Raw genomic sequence first — 25767 nt, forward strand, 5'->3', positions numbered from 1 at the left:
GATACACACATTATTCATGTATTGGAATTACAACTCCAACTTTTCAATTCTAGTCTCATCTTTTTTTTTAATGCAAAATGCCATATTAAACAAGTCACCAGAATCATATAGGGTAGAAAGGTGTGATGGCTAGAGGTTTACTACATATTGGAAGCTTGAAACTGATGTTTTTTCTGAAGACAAATCAAATCTGAAAGTTTTATCCAAGTCAAATCAATTTAAGAGAACATGACCACATGCAGTGTGAAGCAGGGGTGTCAATGCATTCATTCAATACAAAGAAGCTGTCAGACAGTCTACACAGATGGCACCAATTCATTAAATGAAAAAATGAACAATTAAAAACATTACAGGAATAATATCTTATACACATTAATTATTTGCCTTTTTTGTATAATGGATTTTTTACACAGTCAGATCTCTATGGTTGAAGCACAATACACATTCTTACAAGAAACATACATTAACAGCATAATTCACTAAACAATATAGAGATATACACAGACCCACTTCAGTTTGCATACCGCACCAACAGGTCCACAGATGACGCAATCGCCATCACACTGCACACTGCCCTATCCCATCTGGACAAAAATAATACCTATGTAAGAATGCTGTTCATTGACTACAGCTCAGCATTCAACACCATAGTACCCTCCAAGCTCATCATTAACCTTGAGGCCCTGGTTCTCAACCCCGCCCTGTGCAACTGGGTCCTGGACTTTCTGACGGGCCACCCCCAGGTGGTGAAGGTAGGAAACAACATCTCCACTTCGCTGAGCCTCAACACTGGGGCCCAACAAGGGTGTGTGCTCAGCCCTCTCCTGTACTCCCTGTTCACCCACGACTGCATGGCCACGCACGCCTCCAACTCAATCATCAAGTTTGCAGACGACACAAAAGTAGCGGGCTTGATAACCAACAACGACGAGACGGCCTACAGGGAGGAGGTGAGGGCACTCGGAGTGTGGTGTCAGGAAAACAACGTCTCACTCAACGTCAACAAAACAAAGGAGATGATCGTGGACTTCAGGAAACAGCAGAGGGAGCACCCCCCCCATCCACATCGAAGGGACACCAGTGGAGAAGGTGGAAAGTTTTAAGTTCCTGAGCGTACACATCACAGACAAACTGAAATGGTCCACCCACACAGACAGTGTAGTGAAGAAGGTACAACAGCTCCTCTTCAACCTCAGGAGGCTGAAGAAATTTGGCCTGTCACCCAAAACCCTGACTAACTTTTACAGATGCACAATCGAGAGCATCCTGTTGGGCTATATCACAGCCTGGTACGGCAACTGCACCGCCCTCAACCAAAAGGCTCTCTGGTGCGGTCTGCACAACACATCACCGTTGGCAAACTACCTGCCCTTCATGACACTTGAGCCACTGCCTGTTCACACCGCTATCATCCTGAAGGCAAGGTCAGTACAGGTGCATCAAAGCTGGGCCTGAGAGATAGAAGCTGCTTTTCAATCTCAAGGCCATCAGACTGTTAAATAGCCATCACTAACTCAGAGAGGCTGCTGCCTACACTGAGACCCAATCACTGGACACTTTAATAAATGGCTCACTAGTCACTTTAAACAATGCCACTTTAATAATGTTTACATATCTTACATTACTCATATCACATGTATATACTGCATTTTATATCATCTACTGCATCTTGCCTATGCCGCTCGGCCATCGCTCATCCATATATTTATATGTACATATTTTCATTCACCCCTTTAGATTTGTGTGTATTAGGTAGTTGGTGGGGAATTGTTAGATTACTTGTTAGATTTGTGTGTAGTAGGTAGTTTTTGGGAATTGTTAGATATTACTTGTTAGATATTACTGCACTGTTGGAACTAGAAGCACAAGCATTTCACTACACTCGCATTAACGTCTGCTAACCATGTTTATGTGACCAATAAAATTTGATTTGATGATGACTGAATAAATCAACGAATCATCATAAAATACTATGAACTACACATATTTGACACTGAAAACTACAGTACCCAGACCGCATTGCCATCAGACGTAATGAAAACAGGAAGAATGGGACTTGACACAAGAAATGTTGCTGAATGAATCAGAGGGTAGAGAGAGAAAAAGGGGAAGCCTAATGTACATTTCTCGGCGGCTCGATGGATGACATCGAAGCCAGAAGCACCCTTTTAGCGGAAAAATAATCTTGCTCGAGGCTTTGTATCCTCGGTTTTGTTCCCGATTGTTGGTACACATATGATGGAACGGGCGATGGAGCAACTAAACGTACAGCTGAACAGGCTGACCCGCTCTCTGCGTCGCGCCAGGACTGTCGAGCTCCCGGAAGGTATAGCCTATCGACCAAAGGACATAAATAATCGACAGGGCATAATAGGAGGCTTTAGCTATATGTATATCTATAGCATACTGTATATTCATGCTAATACATATAGTCATTAAATGTTTGAATTACAGTATCATCTTACAGTTTGTCAATAACAAGGCGGAAGCCAGCAACCCTTGAGGCCATTAGACGTTTCCCTGTCTACAGACTGTATGCTGGATAGGGTATTATTCTAGCCATTTCATAGTAATAATATGGTACGAATCTAGTGAGACCAACTGATACATACTTTGTTTCATGATACAAAAACGAAGGAGTGACTGAAAGATGTCATGGTAATATAAGCCTAGTGGTGACATAAAGTAATGGGTTGCATAGGCTGCAGATACAGACAGACCTGTCAGTAAATAGACTATTCAGACTGACTGACTTCACAGACTGAGTTCAGTAGGAAGCGTAGCTGTTATGGAAGAGGATCCCCTTCTCCCTTGTTGATTACTGTATTCTGTTACCTTTCTTCTATTGATCCAGAAGGGCATGTTAGTGCATGTCTATTGTCTAACTAGCAACACCATTATATTACCGCTGTACTCGTGTCCATGTCTGACAACAGCAACAACATTACCATTGAGTTGAACTCGAGATCTAATGGAGTAGGAAACAGAAACGTGTTTTGTCTTGTACAGGAAGTGCGTTCTTGAGTCCGAGGCGCTACATTGTGCAATCCTTTTTGACAGCCCAGCTGATAGTGTCTGGTAGGAAGGAAGTGCAGTTACTGATAGTGGTTGTACATCAGTAGTTATGACGGCCCTAAGTATGAGTCAGTAGCTTCTACATAGAGAGCTCTAAGAATACTGCGCTCTCGAGAACTAAGAACACTGATTTTAGCAGAGGAAGGTTGTTCTTTAATTCCACAATTATCATTGACACACCCTCTCCCTGTTGCTCCCCTCACAGACAATGAAACTGCAGTCTACACACTCATGCCAATGGTTATGGCTGACCAGCACAGGTATCTCTCTCTCTCTCTCTCTCTCTCTCTCTCTGTCTCTCTCTCTCTCTCTGTCTCTCTGTGTATGTGTGTGCCTTGTGTGTGTGTGTGTGTGTGTGTGTGTGAGAGAGAGAGAGAGACAGTGGAAGTTGTCAACATTGGTTCCCGGTTCCCTGTTCCCATGTCCCAAGACATGTCTGTCTTGTACTTGAAGGTCGGTTTCTGAATTACTCCTCAATTCCAAGTTTGATGTGAACTACGCTTTCGGACGAGTCAAGAGAAGTCTACTTCACATTGCTGCCAAGTAAGGAATGTTTTCATTTGTTCCACTGATTGTTCTAATTGTTCCATTGTTTTGTTAGAAACCAACCAGACAGCCTAATCTCTCCAGCATCTGTTTTTATCACAGTGGTGTCTCTGGTGAATCTCGCTATCTGGTGTGATGGGTTTCTGTGGGTCTCTGTGGGTCTCTGTGTGTTTCTGTGGGTCTCTGTGGGTCTCTGTGTGTTTCTGTGGGTCTCTGTGGGTCTCTGTGGGTCTCTGTGGGTCTCTGTGGGTCTCTGTGGGTGTGTGTCTTTCTGTGTCTGTGTGGGTGTGTACTCTACATCTATTTGTGTATTGCGGTGCTTGTGAACGTGTTGGTTATTGTGTTGTAGCTGTGGATCAGTGGAGTGCCTGGTCCTACTGCTAAAGAGAGGAGCGAACCCTAACTACCAGGACATCTCAGGCTGCACCCCTCTGCACCTGGCTGCCAGAAACGGGTAGGATACTGTACATAGACATTACTGCACACTCACTGTAGTACTCTGCTGCCTCCCTTTGGTAGGGAGGAAGAATACACCTTTTACATGGCAATCACAGATCCCTACCAGCCCAGTGAACATGGTTTAGTGATGTTGATGATAGTGATCATGTTTACAGTATTATATCTGATACTTAATGAATCCCCCTCCTCATCTTTCCTCCCTATAGACAGAAAAAGTGTATGGGAAGACTACTAGAATACAATGCAGACGTGAACATCTGCAACAATGAGGGACTGACAGCTGTGAGTATCACTGTGAAGTCATGTGTATAGACAGACCAGTAGTGCTGTTATATTCTTGTCATATCTCAGGGATGTAGTGCTATTAAAAATGGTGAACGCAGGTCAAGGCTGAGTACAGTAAATGCCATTGAAACAATAAAAAGGTGTGTATACAGGGTTTACTTATGTTAATGCTTTACTACAGCTCTCATCCTCTTCCTCCCCTCCTCCTCCTCCTCTAGATCCACTGGTTGGCTGTGAACGGGCGGACTGAGCTGCTTCATGACCTGGTGCAGCATGTGACTAACGTGGATGTGGAGGATGCCATGGGACAGACCGCCCTTCATGTAGCCTGCCAGAACGGACACAAGACTGTGAGTACATAACACACATATCAACCAAGACCTGTATGGAAATACCAACATTTCCATCAAATGTTCAGTGTTCGTCATAGACACAAGGCTGTGCGTGTACAGAACGGGTGCCATTTTTGATATCTCAGTAGTCGTAAATGGATTGTGTTAATTTGGAACCTTTGCCAGTGTTGTTATATAATCAAGTTTCAAAGTTTATTAATCATAACTTCATGATAAGTTCCATGGTGAATAACATGATGAATACCAGACAGTAGTGTGGATGATGGGTTTGTTTCTCTTCTCACTTTCCCTCTTCCTCATTTGCCTGTGTGTGGTCGATTACATCATCAGACGGTGCAGTGCCTGCTGGACAGTGGAGCGGACATCAACAGACCTAACTGCTCTGGGGCCACACCCCTCTACTTCGCCTGCAGGTCACTACGTACACTAGTACAGGAATGATGATGCAATACTTCCTCTCATCCTTCTTCCTATTGTCCACTTAGAGTTGTAGATGGCGTATGAACTATTCTGTGTAATACATTGGTTCGGGAATTGAAATGTAAAGCTGTTGTTTTGATTCAGTGTGGCTGTAAACATATATTTCACAGCATTGTACAAGGCTATTAATGGGAGGAGGAGGAAGCTGGGGGATGGAATATGAAGAGACTAAAGAACAGTGATCACAGCCAGACAGCTGTTCAGAGTTATGTCCCAAACTTCAGTAGCACACTCCTATCCCTGTCAGGCCTCTGATGGTCTCTATGCAGCCTGTCTCATTCAGATGATAAGAATAGGCACGAGGAGACTCATCCCTCAGCTTCAGAGAGACGGAGAATGATGAGGTTCCTATTAATTCAGAACATGACAGTGACACCCCAGCCTTCCTTTGAGTGCTGTGTATTAAGCTCTACACACACACACACACACACACACACACACACACACACACACACACACACACGTGCACACACACGCGCACACACACACGTGCAGAGACACGCGCAGACACACACACACAGAGGATGAGCAGGGCTGGAGACTGCAGTGATCGTATAATCCTCTGATCTTTTGTTTTGATTATGTTTCACTTGTACATTAGTCAGTTCCCATTAAGGAGGCTCTATCTGAAAAGCACTGTGATTTAGAGCAATTAGTCTGTAAAGAACTGTGGATAAATGCAGTCAGTTCACAGTAAAACAACACTTCATCACAGAGTATATCAGTCTAAATTGGGTGGCTGGCCCACCAGCCAATGTACCTGTCTAGTGAATGAAATAATACACTGGACATCTTGATTTGGTACAAGCCCTTCTCAGATCTCCAACTCTGACTCCAGCCTTCTATTGACCACCACTTAACGTTAACCCTTATCTTCTGAATTGTCATTATTTATTGTTATATAGAGTTTAAACCTTAACCAACACTAACTTTTATATTTGTATTTTGTCAGAACTCTGTGTGAGTAAGCCTTAGTCATAGTGGCTAGAGTGTTACAGTTAAGTTTATAATAATTTGTAAGTACGATGATATATATTGACATTTCTTTAGGATAAGACACAAGCTCAGAAGTAAAAAGGAGTAGAGAGCAATGTTAAAGTCATACAAGAATACATTCAATACATTAAAGCCCTGCTTATATCCCACAGCCACGGTCAAAGGGACACAGCACAGATCCTTCTCTCTCGAGGGGCTAAGTACCTACCTGACAAGAATGGAGTCACCCCTCTGGATCTGTGTGTACAGGTGAGCATTGCCATGACAACACGTTGGTATAAAGGGTCGGGAGACAGTCGCAGGAATGCGTAATACCTTTTTTTATTTCTTTACCCAAATTACAGCGTGCCGTGCACAGGCACGGGGACGAAGACCAAACAAACACGTATACCAAACACAGGGTTGAGACCCAAACAAAAGAGAGAGGAGTACCTCGCATAAATACACAATCGCACAATGATTATCACACAGGACAAGACCCGTTATCATCTGCACAATACACGTGACACGAAAGCCAAAACAACACAGCACAGGTACTCACAAGACCAACGGACATTGGAACAAAAATTGACTGGACAATGATGAACAAAGGGCACACTTATACAATTACTAATCAAATGGGAATAGGGACCAGGTGTGCGTAATGACAATTCCGGAGGGATCCATGACAGTAACCCCCCCCCCCCCCCCCCTCGCAACAGCAGCGCAACGATACCGGCCTCGAGGGCGATCACAGGAACGTGGGTCGATCAGTGCGGGTCGATCAGGACCCGATGCAGCTGCCAAAGTTGCATCGTCGTCTGACCGGTTGGATCGGACTGGCCAGTTGCAGCTGCCGAAGTTGCGTCGGACGGGCCGGTTGGGTCGGACGGGCCAGTTGCAGCTGCTGAAGTTGCGTCGTCGGATGGATCCGTTGTGGCCACGTCGGACGGCCCAGTTGCAGCTGCCAAAGTTGCAGCGGCTCCAGACACACCAGTCGCAGCGGCTCCAGACACACCAGTCGCAGCGTCGTCGGACGGGCCATTCCCGTCGTCTCCCTTAATGGTCGATTATTGAAGAAAACAGCATTTGTCGGTCTCTTCTCCCCTTTCTGATCCCACTGTGTTGGTGTGTGTGTTGTTCAGGGTGGTTATGGGGAGACTTGTGAGATCCTCATCCAGCACCATGGCAGACTGTTTCAGACACTCATCCAGATGACACAGAATGATGACATCAAAGAGAATATGGTACATATTCTACTGTCTATCTGTCTCACTCTGTTATTAGAGCAATGAATAGGTTCATGTCCACACACCTCTTTTTCTTTTAGAAAGTGCTTGTAGGCATATTTTAACTTTGTGTGTGTGTGTGTGTGTGTGTGTGTGTAGCTCAGGCAGGTTCTAGAGCATGTCTCCCAGCAGAGTGACAGTCACTACCAGAAGATCCTGACCAGTCTAGCAGAGGTGGCCACTACTAATGGACACAAACTCCTCAGGTAATACACCCTCTGCTAGACTAGGCTCCCAGCCACACCTGAGGCAAATGCATATGGAAGTGCACTTTTATTTAGTTTCTAATTAATTTCTCTGAAGGAAGTTTATTCAGGCATTACAATGCAATAAGTATGTAACAGCAACGCCACTACCTTAAAGCTAGTCATTTAGGGGTAAATATTTATTCTCTTCCGTACTCACTGTCAGTCTCCTCTCCAGTCTCTCCAGTAGCTACGAGGCTCAGATGAAGAGTCTGCTGAGAATCATCCGGATCTTCTGCCATGTCTTCCGCCTGGGCCCTTCCTCTCCCAACAACGGGAATGACATGGGATACAATGGGAACAAGACGCAACGTAGCCAGGTCTTTAAGGTCAGTATGGGGTTAGTACTGAGCCTGAATTCAGATACACACAGATGTAGTACATGGTGTGAATCAGAAGAGGGCATTGAGAGATTGTTCACCATCTTCAGATCCCTGATCCATGACTTGTCCTGGTGCATGACTTTGAGTGTGTTTGTGTGTGTGTTTTTGTGTGTTTTTGTTTGTCAGCATCTACCCCTCTCTTTCTTTCTCTTCTTCTCCCTCTTTCTCTTTCTCTCCCTATTTCCCTCTCTTTCTCTTTCAATATCTGTCTGTCTGTCTCTCTCTCTCGCGCTCTCCATCCCTCTTTCTCTCCCCTCTCCTCTCTCCCCTTCACTCGCTCCCTCTCCTTCACTCACTCAGTCTCTTTCCTTGCCTCCCCCTTTCCTCTCTCTCTCTGATTTCCTCCAGCCGTTGGAGTTGCTGTGGCACTCTCTAGATGAGTGGTTGGTGTTGATCTCTACAGAGCTGGAGAAGAGCCACCAGGACCCTTCCTCCTCCTCAGGGAGCGAGATCGCCTCCCTCCTCCTCAAACAACGTGGCGAGGTCGACTCCGCCTCCACCCCTGCCGTCTTCACGGTGGCACCATCGCTGCCACCCTCCATGCCCCTACCCCCTTTGCCGGACCCAGAGGTTGGCAAGAGGACCCCGGAGGTTGTTATGGAAACGCCGGACGTATATGCGGACGGAGAGGATGTCATCTCTATGACGGCCAATCGGCTCAGCGCGGTGATCCAGGCATTCTACATGTGCTGTTCCTGTCAGATGCCACAGGGGTGAGAATGACCCCTGACCTCTGACCTCTTTCCCAGGGATGAGAAACTCCAGTTCTTGGGAGTCCTGAGTATCTGCTGGTTTTCTCTTTGGCCATGCTCTGGATTGCACTCAAGTGCACACACCTGATTTTACAGATCTATATTGGCCACTAAATGACAGAGTCAGTGTTCCTCTCATAATCTCCTAGTTTCACATAGATACTTTATGTAACTCTTCCTCCTTCAGATCCCCTTTGTGTGAGTAGGCCTGGGAAATAATGGAGCTTTAATGTCTCCTCTCCACACACACACACACACACACACACACACACAAACACCTTTCCTGGCCCCCTGGCTAGATAATTACATTTTAATTAGATCATTAAACTCTAATTGAACGTTGAATAGGAGCCACTGTTATTGGCCCTATGCTGCTGTAGTAGAAGAAAATGGCTGTGTTTGTCTTTGTGTTTCTCTTTCCCAAGCCTGCTCTTCATTAGCTGATAGCCTGGCTTTTCCCGTCAGTGAAACACTTTCAATAATGCAGATTATTGTGTTTTGGAGAGGGATCAGATCCACTCATTATAATAGACAGATGCTGCACTAATCAAGTCAAATGTGTTTATAAAGCCCTTCTTACATCAGCTGATATCTCAAAGTGATGTACAGAAACCCAGCCTAAAACCCCAAACAGCAAGGAATGCAGGTGTAGAAGCACAGTGGCTAGGAAAAACTCCCTAGAAAGGCCAGAACCTAGGAAGAAACCTAGAGAGGAACCAGGCTGTGAGGGGTGGCCAGACCTCTTCTGGCTGTGCTGGGTGGAGATAATAACAAAACATGGCCAAGATGTTCAAATGTTCATAGATGACCAGCAGGGTCAAATAATAATATTCACAGTGGTTGTCAAGGGTGCAACAGGTCAGCACCTCAGGAGTAAATGTCAGTTGGCTTTTCATAGCCAATCATTCAGACTATCTCTGCCGTTCCTGCTGTCTCTAGAGAGTTGAAAACAGCCTGGGACAGGTAGCATGTCCGGTGAACAGGTCAGGGTTCCATAGCCGCAGGCAGAACAGTTGAAACTGGAGCAGCAGCACGGCCAGGTGGACTGGGGACAGCAAGGAGTCATCAGGCCAGGTAGTCCTGAGACATGGTGCTAGGGCTCAGGTCCTCCGAGAGAGAGAGAGAAAGAAAGAATTAGAGAGAGCATACTTAAATTCACACAGGACTCCGGATAAGACAGGAGAAATACTCCAGATATAACAGACTGACCCTGGCCCCCCGACACATATAAACTATTGCAGCATAAATACTGGAGGCTGAGACAGGAGGGGTCGGGAGACATTGTGGCCCCATCCGACGATACCCCCGGACAGGGCCAAACAGGCAGGATATAACCCCACCCACTTTGCCAAAGCACAGCCCCCACACCACTAGAGGGATATCTTCAACCACCAACTTACCATCTGGAGACAAGGCCGAGTATAGCCCACAAATATCTCTGCCACTGCACAACCCAAGGGGGGCGCCAACCCGGACAGGAAGATCACGTCAGTGACTCAACCACTCAAGTGACGCACCCCTCCTAGGGACGGCATGGAAGAGCACCAGTAAGCCAGTGACTCAGCCCCTGTAATAGGGTTAGAGGCAGAGAATCCCAGTTGAGAGAGGGGAACAGGCCAGGCAGAGACAGCAAGGGCGGTTCGTTTCTCCAGTGCCTTCCCGTTCACTGTCACAGTCCTGGGCCAGACTACACTCAATCATAGGACCTACTGAAGAGATGAGTCTTCAATAAAGACTTAAAGGTTGAGACCGAGTCTGCGTTTCTCACATGGGTAGGCAGACCATTCCATAAAAATGGAGCTCTATAGGAGAAAGCCCTGCCTCCAGCTGTTTGCTTAGAAATTCTAGGGACTGTTAGGAGGCCTGCGTCTTGTGACCGTAGCGTATGTGTAGGTATGTACGGCAGGACCAAATCTGAAAGATGGGTAGGAGCAAGCCCATGTAATGCTTTGTAGGTTAGCAGTAAAACCTTGAAATCAGCCCTTGCCTTAACAGGAAGCCAGTGTAGAGAGGCTAGCACTGGAGTAATGTGATCAAATTTTGGGGTTGTAGTCAAGATTCTAGCAGCTGTGTTAAGCACTAACTGAAGTTTATTTAGTGCTTTATCCGGGTAGCCAGAAAGTAGAGCATTGCAGTAGTCTAACCTAGAAGTGACAAAAGCATGGATTAGATTTTCTGCATAATTTTTGGACAGAAAGTTTCAGATTTTTGCAATGTTACGTAGATGGAAAAAAGCTGTCCTTGAAACAGTCTGGATATGTTCGTCAAAAGAGAGATCAGGGTCCAGAGTAACGCCGAGGTCCTTCACAGTTTTATTTGAGACGACTGTACAACCATCAAGATTAATTGTCAGATTCAACAGAAGATCTCTTTGTTTCTTGGGACCTAGAACCTGCATTTCTGTTTTGTCCGAGTTTAAAAGTAGAACATTTGCAGCCATCCACGTCCTTATGTCTGAAACACAGGCTTCCAGCGAGGGCAATTTTGGGGCTTCACCATGTTTCATCGAAATGTACAGCTGTGTGTCATCCGCATAGCAGTGAAAGTTAACATTATGTTTCCGAATGACCTCACCAAGAGGTCAAATATATAGTGAAAACAATAGTGGTCCTAAAACAGAACCTTGAGGAACACCAAAATGTACAGTTGATTTGTCAGAGGACAAACCATCCACAGAGACAAACTGATATCTTTCTGACAGATAAGATCTAAACCAGGCCAGAACTTGTCTGTGTAAACCAATTTGGGTTTCCAATCTCTCCAAAAGAATGTGGTGATCGATGGTAACAAAAGCAGCACTAAGGTCTAGGAGCATGAGGACAGATGCAGAGCCTCGGTCTGATGCCATTAAAAGGTCATTTACCACCTTCACAAGTGCAGTCTCAGTGCTATGATGGGGTCTAAAACCAGACTGAAGCGTTTCGTATACATTGTTTATCTTCAGGAAGGCAGTGAGTTGCTGCGCTACATTTTTTTTTGAGAGGAATGGGAGATTCTATATAGGCCGATAGTTTTTTAAAGATATTTTCTGGGTTAAGGTATGGCTTTTTTAAGAGTCTTTATTACTGCCACTTTTAGTGAGTTTGGTACACATCCGGTGGATAGAGAGCCGTTTATTATGTTCAACATAGGAGGGCCAAGCACAGGAAGCAGCTCTTTCAGTAGTTTAGTTGGAATAGGGTGCAGTATGCAGCTTGAAGGTTTAGAGGCCATGATTATTTTCATCATTGTGTCAAGAGATATAGTACTAAAACACTTTAGTATCTCCCTTGATCCTAGGTCCTGGCAGAGTTGTGCAGACTCAGGACAACTAAGCTTTCGAGGAATACGCAGATTTAAAGAGGAGTCCGTAATTTGCTTTCTAATGATCATGATCTTTTCCTTAAAGAAGTTCATGAATTTATCACTGCTGAAGTGAAAGCCATCCTCTCTTGTGGGGAATGCTGCTTTTTAGTTAGCTTTGCAACAGTATCAAAAATACATTTTGGATTGTTCTTATTTTCCTCAATTAAGTTAAGTAAAATAGGATGATCGAGCAGCAGTGAGGGCTCTTCGATACTGCAGGGTACTGTCTTTCCAAGCTAGTTGGAAGACTTCCAGTTTGGTGTGGCGCCATTTCTGTTCCAATTTTCTGGAAGCTTGCTTCAGAGCTCGGGTATTTTCTGTATACCTGGGAGCTAGTTTCTTTGTTTTTAGGGGTGCGACTGCATCTAGGGTTTTGCGCAAGGTTAAATTGAGTTCCTCAGTTAGGTGGACTACACTGCTTATCTCTGTGTTGTGTTTTTCTGAAACAGTGAGTGTGTTCATTCTCTTATTCAGTTGCTTTATCTTCTCTTTTTGTCTCCCTCATCCCTGTTTCCTCCTCCATCTTTATCTTGCTCCCTCTGTGTTTCCTTGTCTTTCCTCATCCAGAATGACGTCTCCTCGCTTCATAGAGTTTGTCTGCAAGCATGACGAGGTGCTCAAATGTTTCGTAACCAGGTGAGTCCTTTGATAGGATCTTAGACTGTTTCCTACCCAGAGACTTCTTATCAATCTCTCCTAACTTAACCTGTCGTTTTTCTCTCTCTCTCCGTCTCTCTCGCTCCCTTTCTCCATCTCTCTCGCTCTCTCTCTCTCCATCTCTCTTTCTCCATCCCTCTATCTCTCTCGCTCTCAGGAATCCAAAGATCATCTTTAACCATTTCCACTTCCTGTTGGAATGTCCGGAGCTAATGTCCCGCTTCATGCACATAATCAAAGGCCAGGTGAGAGCTGTGATTGGCTGGTCTATCAGTCAACTTCCTGGTTGTTTATCTGCTGTAGGCAGGACATACAAGGGCCAAGACAATGTTCCCATGGCCTCATATTTGCAAGCTATGACAGTAGCTTTCTCTCCCTCTCCCTCTCCCCCTCCCTTTCTGTCTCTCTCTCTCTCGCTCTCTCTCTCTCTCTCTCTCTCTCTCTCTCTCTCTCTCTCTATGTTCCCCGCTCTCTCCCTCTCTTTATGTCCCTCTGTAGTTCTCCCTCTGGGGACTATGTTGCGAGTGACTTTGAAACGCCCGTGTCTTCCAGGCAGGATCATTTAACAACGTTATTGCCATGGCGATAACACTTGTCTTAAATTCCTTTTTATATAGCTTCATAAATTTTAACTGCCTGCTCTAAGTTGTGTGTAGTGTTCCACTCTCACTCCTCACTATTCATATTTGAGCGGCGGATGGTGTGGCAAGCCTCGTTACCTCTGGATTATATCCCACCTGGGAGTAAGAGTCCCACGTTTTAATTACAGATTTTAACCTGAAGAAGACTATTCCATCTCCACATCTCCCTCTCAGTATGCACAGGAGCCCCAGGGGAAAATCTCTCTCGCGCTCTGTCTCTGTCTCTCACTTTGTCTCTCCCCAGCTCATCTCTCATAGAGAACAAAGACATTCAAATATTATGCAAATATAAATGCCACTCTTCCCTCTCTGCATTCTTCAGACACTGGATTTCAACACTTGAGGCTTTGGATCCATTGGTTTAGACACCGTCTCAGAGTTGAAAGTGTAGAGAGAGATAATGAGTTTTGGGAAGTCCTGTGGCTGGTATTTAGTTAGGCTTCATAATGTTTTGTAATTATCCTATGAAGTCTTGTAATACATTATAACTGCATCATAATGCACTATACCTGCAGGCTGTAAGTAAAGTGTTATTGTTTGTTCCCCTCGCAGCCCTTCAAGGAGCGCTGTGAGTGGTTCTATGAGCACCTATTGGCTGGACAGCCAGACTCAGACATGGTCCATCGACCTGTCAACGAGAACGACATCCTGCTAATCCACAGAGGTACCAAGCCCACACTGACCATCCTTTATAACAGAATAACCCATTGTTCCTGTACAGCTAACCCCACTGACCCACCCTTCATACAGTATAACCCATCCTTCCTGTACAGCTAACCCCACTGACCCACCCTTCATACAGTATAACCCATCCTTCCTGTACAGCTAACCCCACTGACCCACCCTTCATACAGTATAACCATCCTTCCTGTACAGATAACCCCACTGACCCACCCTTCATACAGTATAACCATCCTTCCTGTACAGATAACCCCACTGACCCACCCTTCATACAGTATAACCCATCCTTCATGTACAGCTAACCCCACTGACCCACCCTTCATACAGTATAACCCATCCTTCCTGTACAGCTAACCCCACTGACCCACCCTTCATACAGTATAACCCATCCTTCCTGTACAGCTAACCCCACTGACCCACCCTTCATACAGTATAACCCATCCTTCCTGTACAGCTAACCCCACTGACCACCCTTCATACAGTATAACCCATCCTTCCTGTACAGCTAACCCCACTGACCACCCTTCATACAGTATAACCCATCCTTCCTGTACAGCTAACCCCACTGACCCACCCTTCATACAGTATAACCCATCCTTCCTGTACAGCTAACCCCACTGACCACCCTTCATACAGTATAACCCATCCTTCCTGTACAGCTAACCCCACTGACCATTCTTTATAACAGAATAACCCATCCTTCCTGTACAGCTAACCCCACTGACCACCCTTCATACAGTATAACCCATCCTTCCTGTACAGCTAACCCCACTGACCACCCTTCATACAGTATAACCCATCCTTCCTGTACAGCTAACCCCACTGACCATTCTTTATAACAGAATAACCCATCGTTCCTGTACAGCTAACCCCACTGACCACCCTTCATACAGTATAACCCATCCTTCCTGTACAGCTAACCCCACTGACCACCCTTCATACAGTATAACCCATCCTTCCTGTACAGCTAACCCCACTGACCACCCTTCATACAGTATAACCCATCCTTCCTGTACAGCTAACCCCACTGACCACCCTTCATACAGTATAACCCATCCTTCCTGTACAGCTAACCCCACTGACCACCCTTCATACAGTATAACCCATCCTTCCTGTACAGCTAACCCCACTGACCATCCTTCATACAGTATAAACCATCGTTCCTGTACAGCTAACCCCACTGACCACCCTTCATACAGTATAACCCATCCTTCCTGTACAGCTAACCCCACTGACCATCCTTCATACAGTATAAACCATCCTTTCTGTACAGCTAACCCCACTGACCACCCTTCATACAGTATAACCCATCCTTCCTGTACAGCTAACCCCACTGACCACCCTTCATACAGTATAACCATCCTTCCTGTACAGCTAACCCCACTGACCATTCTTTATAACAGAATAACCCATTGTTCCTGTACAGCTAACCCCACTGACAATCCTTCATACAGTATAATCCTTCCTGTACAGCTAACCCCGCTGACAATCCTTCATACAGTATAATCCTTCCTGTACAGCTAACCCCACTGACCACCCTTCATACAGTATAACCATCCTTCCTGTACAGCTAACCCCACTGACCATACTTCATACAGTATAACCAATCGTTCCTGTACAGCTAACCTCACTGACCATCCTTCATACAGTATTACCATCCTTCCTGTACAGCTAACCCCACTGACCCACCCTTCATACAGTATAACCAATTGTTCCTGTACAGCTAACCCCACTGACCATCCTTCATACAGTATAACTATCCTTCCTGTACAGCTAACCCCGCTGACCATTCTTTATACAGTATAACCAATCGTTCCTGTACAGCTAACCCCACTGACCACCCTTCATACAGTATAACCATCCTTCCTGTACAGCTAACCCCACTGACCATTCTTTATAACAGAATAACCCATTGTTCCTGTACAGCTAACCCCACTGACAATCCTTCATACAGTATAATCCTTCCTGTACAGCTAACCCCGCTGACAATCCTTCATACAGTATAATCCTTCCTGTACAGCTAACCCCACTGACCACCCTTCATACAGTATAACCATCCTTCCTGTACAGCTAACCCCACTGACCATCCTTCATACAGTATAACCAATCGTTCCTGTACAGCTAACCTCGCTGACCATCCTTCATACAGTATTACCATCCTTCTTGTACAGCTAACCCCACTGACCCACCCTTCATACAGTATAACCAATCGTTCCTGTACAGCTAACCCCACTGACCATCCTTCATACAGTATAACCATCCTTCCTGTACAGCTAACCCCACTGACCCACCCTTCATACAGTATAACCATCCTTCCTGTACAGCTAACCCCACTGACCCACCCTTCATACAGTATAACCAATCGTTCCTGTACAGCTAACCCCACTGACCATCCTTCATACAGTATAACCATCCTTCCTGTACAGCTAACCCCGCTGACCATTCTTTATACAGTATAACCATCCTTCCTGTACAGCTAACCCCACTGACCATCCTTCATACAGTATAACTATCCTTCCTGTACAGCTAACCCCGCTGACCATTCTTTATACAGTATAACCAATCGTTCCTGTACAGCTAACCCCACTGACCACCCTTCATACAGTATAACCATCCTTCCTGTACAGCTAACCCCACTGACCATTCTTTATAACAGAATAACCCATTGTTCCTGTACAGCTAACCCCACTGACAATCCTTCATACAGTATAATCCTTCCTGTACAGCTAACCCCGCTGACAATCCTTCATACAGTATAATCCTTCCTGTACAGCTAACCCCACTGACCACCCTTCATACAGTATAACCATCCTTCCTGTACAGCTAACCCCACTGACCATCCTTCATACAGTATAACCAATCGTTCCTGTACAGCTAACCCCACTGACCACCCTTCATACAGTATAACCATCCTTCCTGTACAGCTAACCCCACTGACCATTCTTTATAACAGAATAACCCATTGTTCCTGTACAGCTAACCCCACTGACAATCCTTCATACAGTATAATCCTTCCTGTACAGCTAACCCCGCTGACAATCCTTCATACAGTATAATCCTTCCTGTACAGCTAACCCCACTGACCACCCTTCATACAGTATAACCATCCTTCCTGTACAGCTAACCCCACTGACCATCCTTCATACAGTATAACCAATCGTTCCTGTACAGCTAACCTCGCTGACCATCCTTCATACAGTATTACCATCCTTCTTGTACAGCTAACCCCACTGACCCACCCTTCATACAGTATAACCAATCGTTCCTGTACAGCTAACCCCACTGACCATCCTTCATACAGTATAACCATCCTTCCTGTACAGCTAACCCCACTGACCCACCCTTCATACAGTATAACCATCCTTCCTGTACAGCTAACCCCACTGACCCACCCTTCATACAGTATAACCAATCGTTCCTGTACAGCTAACCCCACTGACCATCCTTCATACAGTATAACCATCCTTCCTGTACAGCTAACCCCGCTGACCATTCTTTATACAGTATAACCATCCTTCCTGTACAGCTAACCCCACTGACCATCCTTCATACAGTATAACTATCCTTCCTGTACAGCTAACCCCGCTGACCATTCTTTATACAGTATAACCAATCGTTCCTGTACAGCTAACCCCACTGACCACCCTTCATACAGTATAACCATCCTTCCTGTACAGCTAACCCCACTGACCATTCTTTATAACAGAATAACCCATTGTTCCTGTACAGCTAACCCCACTGACAATCCTTCATACAGTATAATCCTTCCTGTACAGCTAACCCCGCTGACAATCCTTCATACAGTATAATCCTTCCTGTACAGCTAACCCCACTGACCACCCTTCATACAGTATAACCATCCTTCCTGTACAGCTAACCCCACTGACCATCCTTCATACAGTATAACCAATCGTTCCTGTACAGCTAACCCCACTGACCACCCTTCATACAGTATAACCATCCTTCCTGTACAGCTAACCCCACTGACCATTCTTTATAACAGAATAACCCATTGTTCCTGTACAGCTAACCCCACTGACAATCCTTCATACAGTATAATCCTTCCTGTACAGCTAACCCCGCTGACAATCCTTCATACAGTATAATCCTTCCTGTACAGCTAACCCCACTGACCACCCTTCATACAGTATAACCATCCTTCCTGTACAGCTAACCCCACTGACCATCCTTCATACAGTATAACCAATCGTTCCTGTACAGCTAACCTCGCTGACCATCCTTCATACAGTATTACCATCCTTCTTGTACAGCTAACCCCACTGACCCACCCTTCATACAGTATAACCAATCGTTCCTGTACAGCTAACCCCACTGACCATCCTTCATACAGTATAACCATCCTTCCTGTACAGCTAACCCCACTGACCCACCCTTCATACAGTATAACCATCCTTCCTGTACAGCTAACCCCACTGACCCACCCTTCATACAGTATAACCAATCGTTCCTGTACAGCTAACCCCACTGACCATCCTTCATACAGTATAACCATCCTTCCTGTACAGCTAACCCCGCTGACCATTCTTTATACAGTATAACCATCCTTCCTGTACAGCTAACCCCACTGACCATCCTTCATACAGTATAACTATCCTTCCTGTACAGCTAACCCCGCTGACCATTCTTTATACAGTATAACCAATCGTTCCTGTACAGCTAACCCCACTGACCACCCTTCATACAGTATAACCATCCTTCCTGTACAGCTAACCCCACTGACCATTCTTTATAACAGAATAACCCATTGTTCCTGTACAGCTAACCCCACTGACAATCCTTCATACAGTATAATCCTTCCTGTACAGCTAACCCCGCTGACAATCCTTCATACAGTATAATCCTTCCTGTACAGCTAACCCCACTGACCACCCTTCATACAGTATAACCATCCTTCCTGTACAGCTAACCCCACTGACCATCCTTCATACAGTATAACCAATCGTTCCTGTACAGCTAACCTCGCTGACCATCCTTCATACAGTATTACCATCCTTCTTGTACAGCTAACCCCACTGACCCACCCTTCATACAGTATAACCAATCGTTCCTGTACAGCTAACCCCACTGACCATCCTTCATACAGTATAACCATCCTTCCTGTACAGCTAACCCCACTGACCCACCCTTCATACAGTATAACCATCCTTCCTGTACAGCTAACCCCACTGACCCACCCTTCATACAGTATAACCAATCGTTCCTGTACAGCTAACCCCACTGACCATCCTTCATACAGTATAACCATCCTTCCTGTACAGCTAACCCCGCTGACCATTCTTTATACAGTATAACCAATCGTTCCTGTACAGCTAACCCCGCTGACCATTCTTTATACAGTATAACCCTTCCTGTACAGCTAACCCCGCTGACCATCCTTCATCCCCAAATGTCTTACACTCCACCCAGTAATGTATCAGTGTGTCTCTCTTTCTCAATATGTTTCTTTCTCTTTTCTGTCAGAGTCCATATTTAGCAGTAGCTGTGCGATGGTCTCCAAATCGACCAATGAAAAGCTCAAACAGGGCATCGCCGTCCGATTCCATGGAGAGGAAGGAATGGTGGGTATTATCAGCGTCTGTCTGACCTAGGTTCAAATAGTATTTATTTTCTTTTAAAATACTTTAGTTTACAAACTCTTGATTGAACTTGCCTAGGGCAATGGAAACAATGGAATAGTTCCCAAAATGCAAAGGGAATAGGTCACAATCTCAAATGGACTCACGCTTAGTCCTAGCAACACTTTATTAGTGTACTATACAGGAAATAGGGTCCCATTTTAGTACATGCTCAGTTAGCAGTGGACCTTTAGTTGACCTGTGACCTTTGTGTTCTAGGGCCAGGGCGTGGTGAGGGAGTGGTTTGACGTCCTGTCCAATGAGATCATCAATGCAGACTACGGCCTCTTCACCCAGTCAGCGGACGGTGAGACACCCTGTGATTTGTTGATGAGATGTTTGTTTGTGTAAAATTTTTTTTTTTTACTGCAATTGAGGGTGTATTTTCTTCCCTCACTGTTTTTTTAATTTATGTTGTTACCTTGCATCATGATCCAAATACTTTGTTGGTTAATTATATGTTTGTATGCCTAGCCTAGCTGTGTACTCTGACTGAGGAATGTTTTCCTTTCGCGCATCAGAATCCAAATACTTATTCAAGATAGGTAGGTAAGAAGATCAAAGCTTGACTGGTATTTATTTGTTTGTCAATGTGTGTGTGCATGTGTGTCTCACAGGCACCACGTTCCAGCCCAACAGTAACTCGTCAGTGAACCCTGATCATCTGAACTACTTCCGGTTTGCGGGTCAGATCCTGGGGTTGGCTCTTTACCACCGTCAGCTGGTCAACATCTACTTCACCCGTTCCTTCTACAAACACATACTGGGTACCACACACACACACACACACACACACACACACACACACACACACACACACACACACACACACACACACACGTTCTACAGTGGGTTGTTAACATGATGTAATGTGCGTTCAGGAATCCCAGTGAACTACCAGGGTGTATCCTCTGCTTGAGCAGGTTTTTACATTTGTAACTGGGTTATAATACAGTTGTTAGTGTTTTTACAGTGATATTACAGTGACGCTACAGGGTTGTAACAGTATGGGTGCTGTCTGTGTGTCCAGGCATCCCAGTGAACTACCAGGACGTGTCGTCCATCGATCCAGAGTATGCCAAGAATCTGCAGTGGATCCTGGACAACGACATCAGCGACCTGGGACTGGAGCTCACCTTCTCTGTGGAAACAGACGTGTTCGGCGCCATGGAGGAGGTGCCACTCAAACCTGGCGGGACTAGCATCATTGTCACCCAGGACAACAAGGTGAGCCAGCCTATCACAGAAGGAGGATCTGAAACTCCTAACCCCTAGCATTTTGTTGTTGCTCTCAACATCAACTAGGTGAGAATAGCAGATGACTGACAGGTCAAGCAGAAGGAAGTTGTGATGTAGACTCCGCCCCCTGTATTATCTAACACTTATGACCTTATATGATTAATATGTCATGTGTATATGATGTGTGTGCGTGCTTGCCTCTGTTTGACAAAGTTAATTTGGAATTTGAGTGTGTAGTACCACAGCTGGCCTGCAGGTGGTCATGTTCTGTAAGGAAGAAGCCAGTGAAACGAGACGGCGTTAGAGGGCTGCCCAAAGATCAACCAGATTCTACGTAGTGAATGTTCCCTATATAAACCTCTCTCTCACTCTCTCACTCAGGCGGAGTATGTCCAGTTGGTAACAGAGTTGAGGATGACTCGAGCCATCCAACCCCAGATAAATGCCTTCCTGCACGGGTTCCACACCTTCATTCCCCCCTCCCTCATCCAGCTCTTTGATGAATATGAATTGGTTAGTGTCCTTGCTTGTTCTCCCTTCTCCTTTACCTCTCCTCTCTCTCTTTTTCTCTCTTCCTCTCTTCTCCTCTCTACTGTCATCAACTCCCTTCTCCTTCACCTCTCCTCTCTCTCATCTCTCTCTTTTCCTCTCTTCTCCTCTCTACTGTCCTCAACTCCCTTCTCCTCACCTCTCTTTCTCTGTTCTCAACCCCTCTTGCCCATTATATTTTATTCTCCTCCTCTGCTCTCGCCTGCTCGCCTAGCGGGATCTGATGTCTGATGCAGGGATTGATTGGCCTTGTCTGGCTCGGGGGTGTCAATGGGATGTTGGGGTCACCTTGAGGCCTCTCGCTGTCGCCCGGCTCAGATCAGATTTGTTTCTGTGTGTGTCGGCAAAATCCTTGTCCTCACTAGTCCCTGGATCGATAGGGTACCATGGCGATTATCTGGCCCGCCGTGTGTTATTGGACATGTGTGTGCAGGTACAAGCCTCAGTCACAGCTCGCCTGCTGTGACAACACTCAGACTCAGTGGGGAGGAGAGTGTAGCTCTGCTCTGTTAACCACTGAACCACCCGTGTTCAGTTGTGTTAGAAAAACACCCTTGTGTCTTTGTCAACATGATTTTGAACAGAAGAAGCATTAAGTTATGTTTTCTAAGTCTGTTGTATATGATACATGTGTCCTGACTACTACTCCATTTAACCTCTCTGTGTGTGGGTGTCTGTCTGTCTGTGTGGGTGTCTGTCTGTGTGGGTGTGTGTGTGTATCTGTGTCGGTGTGTGTGTAGGAGCTGTTGCTGTCTGGGATGCCAGAGATCGATGTGCAGGACTGGCACAGGAACACAGAATACACCAGTGGCTATGACCTGGAGGAACCTGTCATCCAAGTGAGTTAGCTCTCACCGGGCAGGACTGTTTTTAATGTAACACCACCTTATCAGAGAGGAGGACCCTTTTTTTACTGGAACACCTCCAAATCAGAGAGATGTACCACAGGCTTGGCTGATCCTACAGAGGTCTTAACACCTCCTCCCAGGCTGGTTTAGTGGTTTAAAGTTGATTCTCTTGTCAGATTATCTTATCTCACAGTGGTTTTCATTTGGTTTAATGTGGATTCTCTTGTCTTGTAGTGGTTCTGGAAGGTGGTAGAAAGCCTTACCCAAGAGGAGAGGGTCCTACTGTTGCAGTTTGTCACTGGCAGGTGAGTTTCTAATAGTCAGTGTATGTGTGTGTGGCAGGTGAATTTCTAATAGTCAGTGTATGTGTGTGTGGCAGGTGAGTTTCTCACAGTAATTCCCTCATAAGGACTGTCCTGTCTAATTCCTCTCTCATGTCAGTTCCAGGGTACCTCATGGTGGCTTTGCCTTTCTGATGGGAGGTAGTGGCTTACAGAAGTTCACTATTGCCTCTGTACCATACACATCAAACCTACTGCCTACCTCCAGCACCTGGTAAGGACCACACACACACACACACACACACACACACACACACACACACACACACACACACACACACACACACACACACACACACACACACACACACACACACACACACACAGGTTGTCACTCACACATGAGAGAGCAGCATGCTGACAGAAAAAGCACTAGAGGGCAGTATGGGTCCTCTGACTCCTTTGCCTCTGGAGTCGTGTGTGTGTGTGTGTTGCTTTAGTGCACTGGTATAGAAGAGAGGGAAAAACAGGGAGGGGTTTCTGCATGTTGGATAGAAAGGACAGGTACTGTAGTTCTCATCGCTGTAGGTCTATACTTTGGCAGGTAGAAATCACCATTGTACTGTATACTACAGCAGCTGGGTATGATATGAGACATAATGACATGCCATCAATCTGCAGTGAACCACAAGAAACTACATTGACCATGATGTTCCTCCTACAGCATCAACATGATGAAACTCCCAGAATACCCCAGCCAGGAGGTCCTGCGGGACAGGCTGCTGGTCGCACTGCATTGTGGGAGTTATGGGTACACCATGGCGTGACGCTGGCTGCAGCTGCGTCTCAGCGGGACTCCTCTGGTCCATGCACACGAGAGTGTGCGTGTGTGTGTGTGCGCGCATTGGCATGGACACATCAGTGCAGGGAATCCATCCAACACTTCCTAATCCAAACATATTTCACCTATCTATGTGGCATATTTCACCTATCTATGTGGCATATTTCACCTATCTATGTGGCAGTTTGTTTTAGCTGTGTAGATTCTATTCTACAGCCAGAGCTAGCTATGATTTTTATAAGATAAACAAGATCCCTGTCATTTCAACCCAATTGAAGGCAAAGGAAATGTGATACCCCGGATTTCACTCTGAACTGCCAAAAACATGTTACCATGGTCACAACAACAACTCTAGCCAGACCTCTTATCCACTACAGACTGGCCGCACAGCATCCCTCCCACAGCGTGAAGCCAGTCAGCTGCCTTCCTTTTTGTCTCTCTCCTTTGACATTCTTCTCCTGTAACATGGTAATATGGAATGATCTTGTTGGTGGGTATTTCAGAATTGAAGGGGGAGTCTATAATGATATTACATTAAGGGGGTGTGGCCAGGTGGTTTTACATGTGTTTACCAGGGAGGTAGTTGTAAAAAGGTGGCAAAGATTCTAGCCTGCGAGTAACATAAACACTAATGCAAAAAAATGCTAATTTGTCCTAGGAATAGGTACATAAATGATTCCCAAAATGAATAGAAGTGTTAACGGTGCTTAGAGGCGTTTACCCCCCGCTACAGTACATCCCTGATCTTCACAGCTGCCTAACCACAACTCCCTCACCCTATAAGGTGCATGTCTCGTGGCTCTACTTTGTGAGGTTCTTCAGTTTAGTGTCATTCTGTTGTGTTAGTCTGTCATCTGCAGCTGTATCTCTGTGTCCTTGTAGTGATCATCAGGGCCCAGTTTTTCAAAAGTAATCTATCCGGATTTCGCCTATCGGATAGGATTAAATGCATAGAAATAGAACGAATAGAAAAGACGAATCATTGACTTCTAGTCATTCTATTTCAATGCATTTAACCCTATCCGGTTAGAAAACTTTTGGAAAACTGGGCCCAGTAGTCAGTCATCCCTTTCTATTGTATCTGACTGGCAGGACTCTCTGTGTGCGTCCCAAATGGATTCCTATATAGATTCCTATACAGTGCACTACTTTTGACCAGAGCCCTATGGGCCCTGATCAAAAGTAGCGCAGTATGAAGGGAATAGGGTACCATTTGGGATGCAAGCCTCTGTTTACCATGTTGTATTTCTCCCAGCTCAGTCGACTTAAAGGTTAGAGGAGCACTACAGTATATAGAGCTAAGTGAAAGGTTTGGTCAGCAGTGCCAAAAAGGAGAGCCAGTTTTATTTTGATTGCTTTTTTGTTTTTATCCTACCTGAACATTATGGTGGAACATGTTCTAAAAAGGGACAGAATCATATCATGACTTGACATATCATGACTTGACATATCATGAATGTAGCTAAGAAATGTTTAATTCTTGATCCTTGATTTAAATTACTCTACTTCTTTACAATGATGTGGGAATGTAAATACTTATATTTCATATTATTTATCACTATTGTTTTAAATGTATGACTTGTTTTGCAATTGTAATCAGATGATGTTGGTGTTTATTGTATACAGAGCCTTTATAGATATTTCTGCAAATTACTCAAAAACAAAGTATGTATTTTACCATAAACATAATACATTGTTTAAACTTTGAGATTGTATCCCCCCCCCCCATACACAAACTGTTAGTGAGTGATTGTGGGAGAGCATTGAGCAATACCCAAGCTTGTGTGAGTGAGGGCATGCTGGTAAAGTGCATAGTGGGTGGATTTATTTATTTGTGTGTGTGTGTGTGTGTGTGTGTGTGTGTGTGTGTGTGTGTGTGTGTGTGTGTGTGTGTGTGTGTGTGTGTGTGTGTGTGTGTGGATGTATGTGCCCTCAGCATGTGCTGTGTTGGGTCACAGGCTAGGATCAGCAGGGCTACCTGTGCTAAACGGTTTCCTCAGCACTCTCCCTCAAACACAACCTCTGTTCCATCTCTCTCAGACAGACACACTGTGACCAAAGCCACATTCTGAACACACATGTTATGTTCTCCATAGCAACGCAGCATCCTCCATACAATCTGCCCTTCCAAGCTCTACCTTAAACACAGCCTGGCTGGTTCACCATGGCAACGCCAACGTCTGGTTGAGTACACACAGACAGGCAGC

The 25767-nt window shown here is 45.3% G+C and overlaps 1 protein-coding gene across 3 annotated transcripts; it reads left to right on the forward strand.

The window, feature by feature from the left end:
- Positions 1-2030: 2030 nt before the first annotated feature.
- On the forward strand, positions 2031-25268 carry hace1 (HECT domain and ankyrin repeat containing E3 ubiquitin protein ligase 1). 3 transcript variants are annotated; one of them, XM_045701437.2, is made up of 24 exons: positions 2031-2326; positions 3281-3335; positions 3529-3618; positions 3971-4075; positions 4287-4362; positions 4584-4715; positions 5049-5131; positions 6347-6443; positions 7319-7420; positions 7562-7668; positions 7886-8036; positions 8217-8803; positions 12755-12823; positions 13002-13089; positions 14038-14149; positions 19648-19745; positions 20022-20109; positions 20420-20569; positions 20833-21029; positions 21423-21554; positions 22331-22429; positions 22673-22743; positions 22880-22993; positions 23444-25268. In XM_045701437.2, exons 1-24 carry the CDS (start codon positions 2236-2238, stop codon positions 23544-23546), a joined length of 2997 nt encoding a protein of 998 aa, XP_045557393.1. In that variant the 5' UTR covers positions 2031-2235; the 3' UTR covers positions 23547-25268. The 3 variants fall into 3 exon arrangements, with proteins under 3 accessions (XP_045557393.1, XP_014012721.1, XP_014012730.1); XM_014157246.3 differs by having other exon boundaries at positions 8391-8803; XM_014157255.3 differs by having other exon boundaries at positions 8439-8803.
- Positions 25269-25767: the final 499 nt, after the last annotated feature.

This window comes from Salmo salar, chromosome 02, assembly GCF_965601325.2.
Source record: "Salmo salar chromosome 02, fSalSal1, whole genome shotgun sequence".
Lineage (NCBI taxonomy): Eukaryota > Metazoa > Chordata > Actinopteri > Salmoniformes > Salmonidae > Salmo > Salmo salar.